This window comes from Corvus brachyrhynchos, unplaced genomic scaffold (genome assembly GCF_000691975.1).
Source record: "Corvus brachyrhynchos isolate BGI_N302 unplaced genomic scaffold, ASM69197v1 scaffold340, whole genome shotgun sequence".
NCBI lineage: Eukaryota > Metazoa > Chordata > Aves > Passeriformes > Corvidae > Corvus > Corvus brachyrhynchos.
In genome coordinates this window covers 1,320,249-1,321,778 of record NW_008235987.1, presented here as the reverse complement: position 1 = coordinate 1,321,778, position 1,530 = coordinate 1,320,249, and the positions used below count along the sequence as shown (strand labels likewise).

Sequence of the window (1,530 nt, the reverse complement as noted above, 5' to 3'; positions counted from 1 at the left end):
TCCCCGGGTCCGGTGGGGAGCCCTGCAGTCCCTTCCCCAGCAGCATTTCCAGCTGAGTCCTCCCGCTCTCACCGGCACGGACTGGCTGATCCTCTCTGGGGACACAGGGAATGGGTTTGGGCTGCACCAGCCGCTGCCACGTTCCCACACGTTCGTTTTGATCCCATTTCCAGTGGAGTGGGATCATGGAAACAGCACCCCCAGATCTCCAACCACACCAAACCTCTGACCCAGAGGGGTTTGTTGCTCCCAGGGTTCTCCCATTGGTTATTATCACTCAAACCCTGCAGTCAGGTTGTTTCAGTCCCAGAACATCCCTCCTTCCCTGCTGGTTCCCACCCCAGCTCTGGGGGAACATGGCCAAATAACACAGGGAAAGGACATTTCCAGTCCAGGAGGCTGTTTTGGGAGCACTGCGGGAATCCCCACAGCACCTGCTGCCCCTCACCCTCCCTCCAAGGTGAGACCGCTGCTCCCAGCCCTCCCATTCCCAAAAATCTCTCACCTTGGAGCAGGTGCCTCCTTCCAGCAGGCTCTGCGGGCTTGGGGGACACCCACTGGTGTCCCACAGATGAGCTGCCAGGTGCTGGGTGACACGTGGAGGTGGCTCCTTGGGTGGCACGTCCTCACCTCCCCTCTCCTCTGCAGCAGCCAGATCCCGCTGTACCAGCCCCCATGGACATCCAGCTTCCTGGGGGAAACGGGGCAGGAGGGGCAGTTGGCAGCTGCTGCCCCACAGGAGCTGGGAGCAGCTGGGGCATCACCCCCACGGGCACAGGGAAAACAGCTTCACCTTGGACGGGTCTGTGCTGCTCACCATCAGCCCGGCCTTGAGGCTGGAGGGGACACAGAGGACAGGCAGTTAACTCCCTGTGCTGCCCCCAAATCCTCCTGAGCCCCTCAGGGACATCCTGGAGCTGGTACAGGCACCTCCATGGGGACCAGGGCTGTCCCCTGCCCACCCACCGCTGACCCTGAGGTCACCAGCACAGCTTGGGTGTGGGGGTTGCTTAATTCAGACCCTTCAGGTCCTTGTCCCTGACCCTGCAAGGGCCACAGCTGCCTCAGAGAGGGGATTTTCCCCCCCAGCCCCATTCCCAGCCTGCCCAGTACGTACTGCACGAATTTGCACTTGGGTCCCTCCGGGCAGAAGCCCACCAGGTAGTTGGCACACATCACCCTCCTCGTGTGCTTGTACTTGCACAGGGGACCTGCCAGGCAGAGGGGACACTCACAAGGACACGGCCTCGCAGCGGGGCTGTGGGAGCTCTGCTTTCCCTGCAGCCCCGAGCCCAAATCCCCACCGGGCACCCCCTGCCCACCCAGCCCTGGCCCAGCTCACCGTGCCTGCAGAAGCCACGGTCGTACCAGGGACAGCCCACGGCGCTGGCGGTGGCACCGGCGTGCAGGAAGGGACAGTCCTGGTTGCTGCACTCACCTGCGGGAGAAGGGGTGGGACATTTGGGACGATGCTCCTTCGAGCCAAACGCGGCGGGAATGGGTCCAGGGTGGGCTGCACGGGAGGGGGTG

General features: G+C 63.3%; 2 protein-coding genes across 4 annotated transcripts in view; both read right to left on the bottom strand.

Annotated features, from left to right (window-relative positions):
• The window catches only part of FAM104A (family with sequence similarity 104 member A), a 21,468-nt gene that overhangs the window by 12,917 nt on the left and 7,021 nt on the right, over positions 1-1,530 (bottom strand). The window lies entirely within an intron of this gene.
• LOC103613833 (cleavage and polyadenylation specificity factor subunit 4) overlaps positions 16-1,530 on the bottom strand; it is a 2,657-nt gene continuing 1,142 nt past the window's right edge. Inside the window, exons 2-6 of the mRNA XM_017730403.1 lie at positions 1,343-1,438; positions 1,118-1,211; positions 794-836; positions 506-691; positions 16-95 (exon numbers count right to left, since the gene is read on the bottom strand). Of these exons, the coding sequence (XP_017585892.1) occupies positions 69-95; positions 506-691; positions 794-836; positions 1,118-1,211; positions 1,343-1,438 (446 nt within the window). The 3' untranslated portion in view covers positions 16-68. The remainder of the gene's footprint in view (positions 96-505; positions 692-793; positions 837-1,117; positions 1,212-1,342; positions 1,439-1,530) is intronic.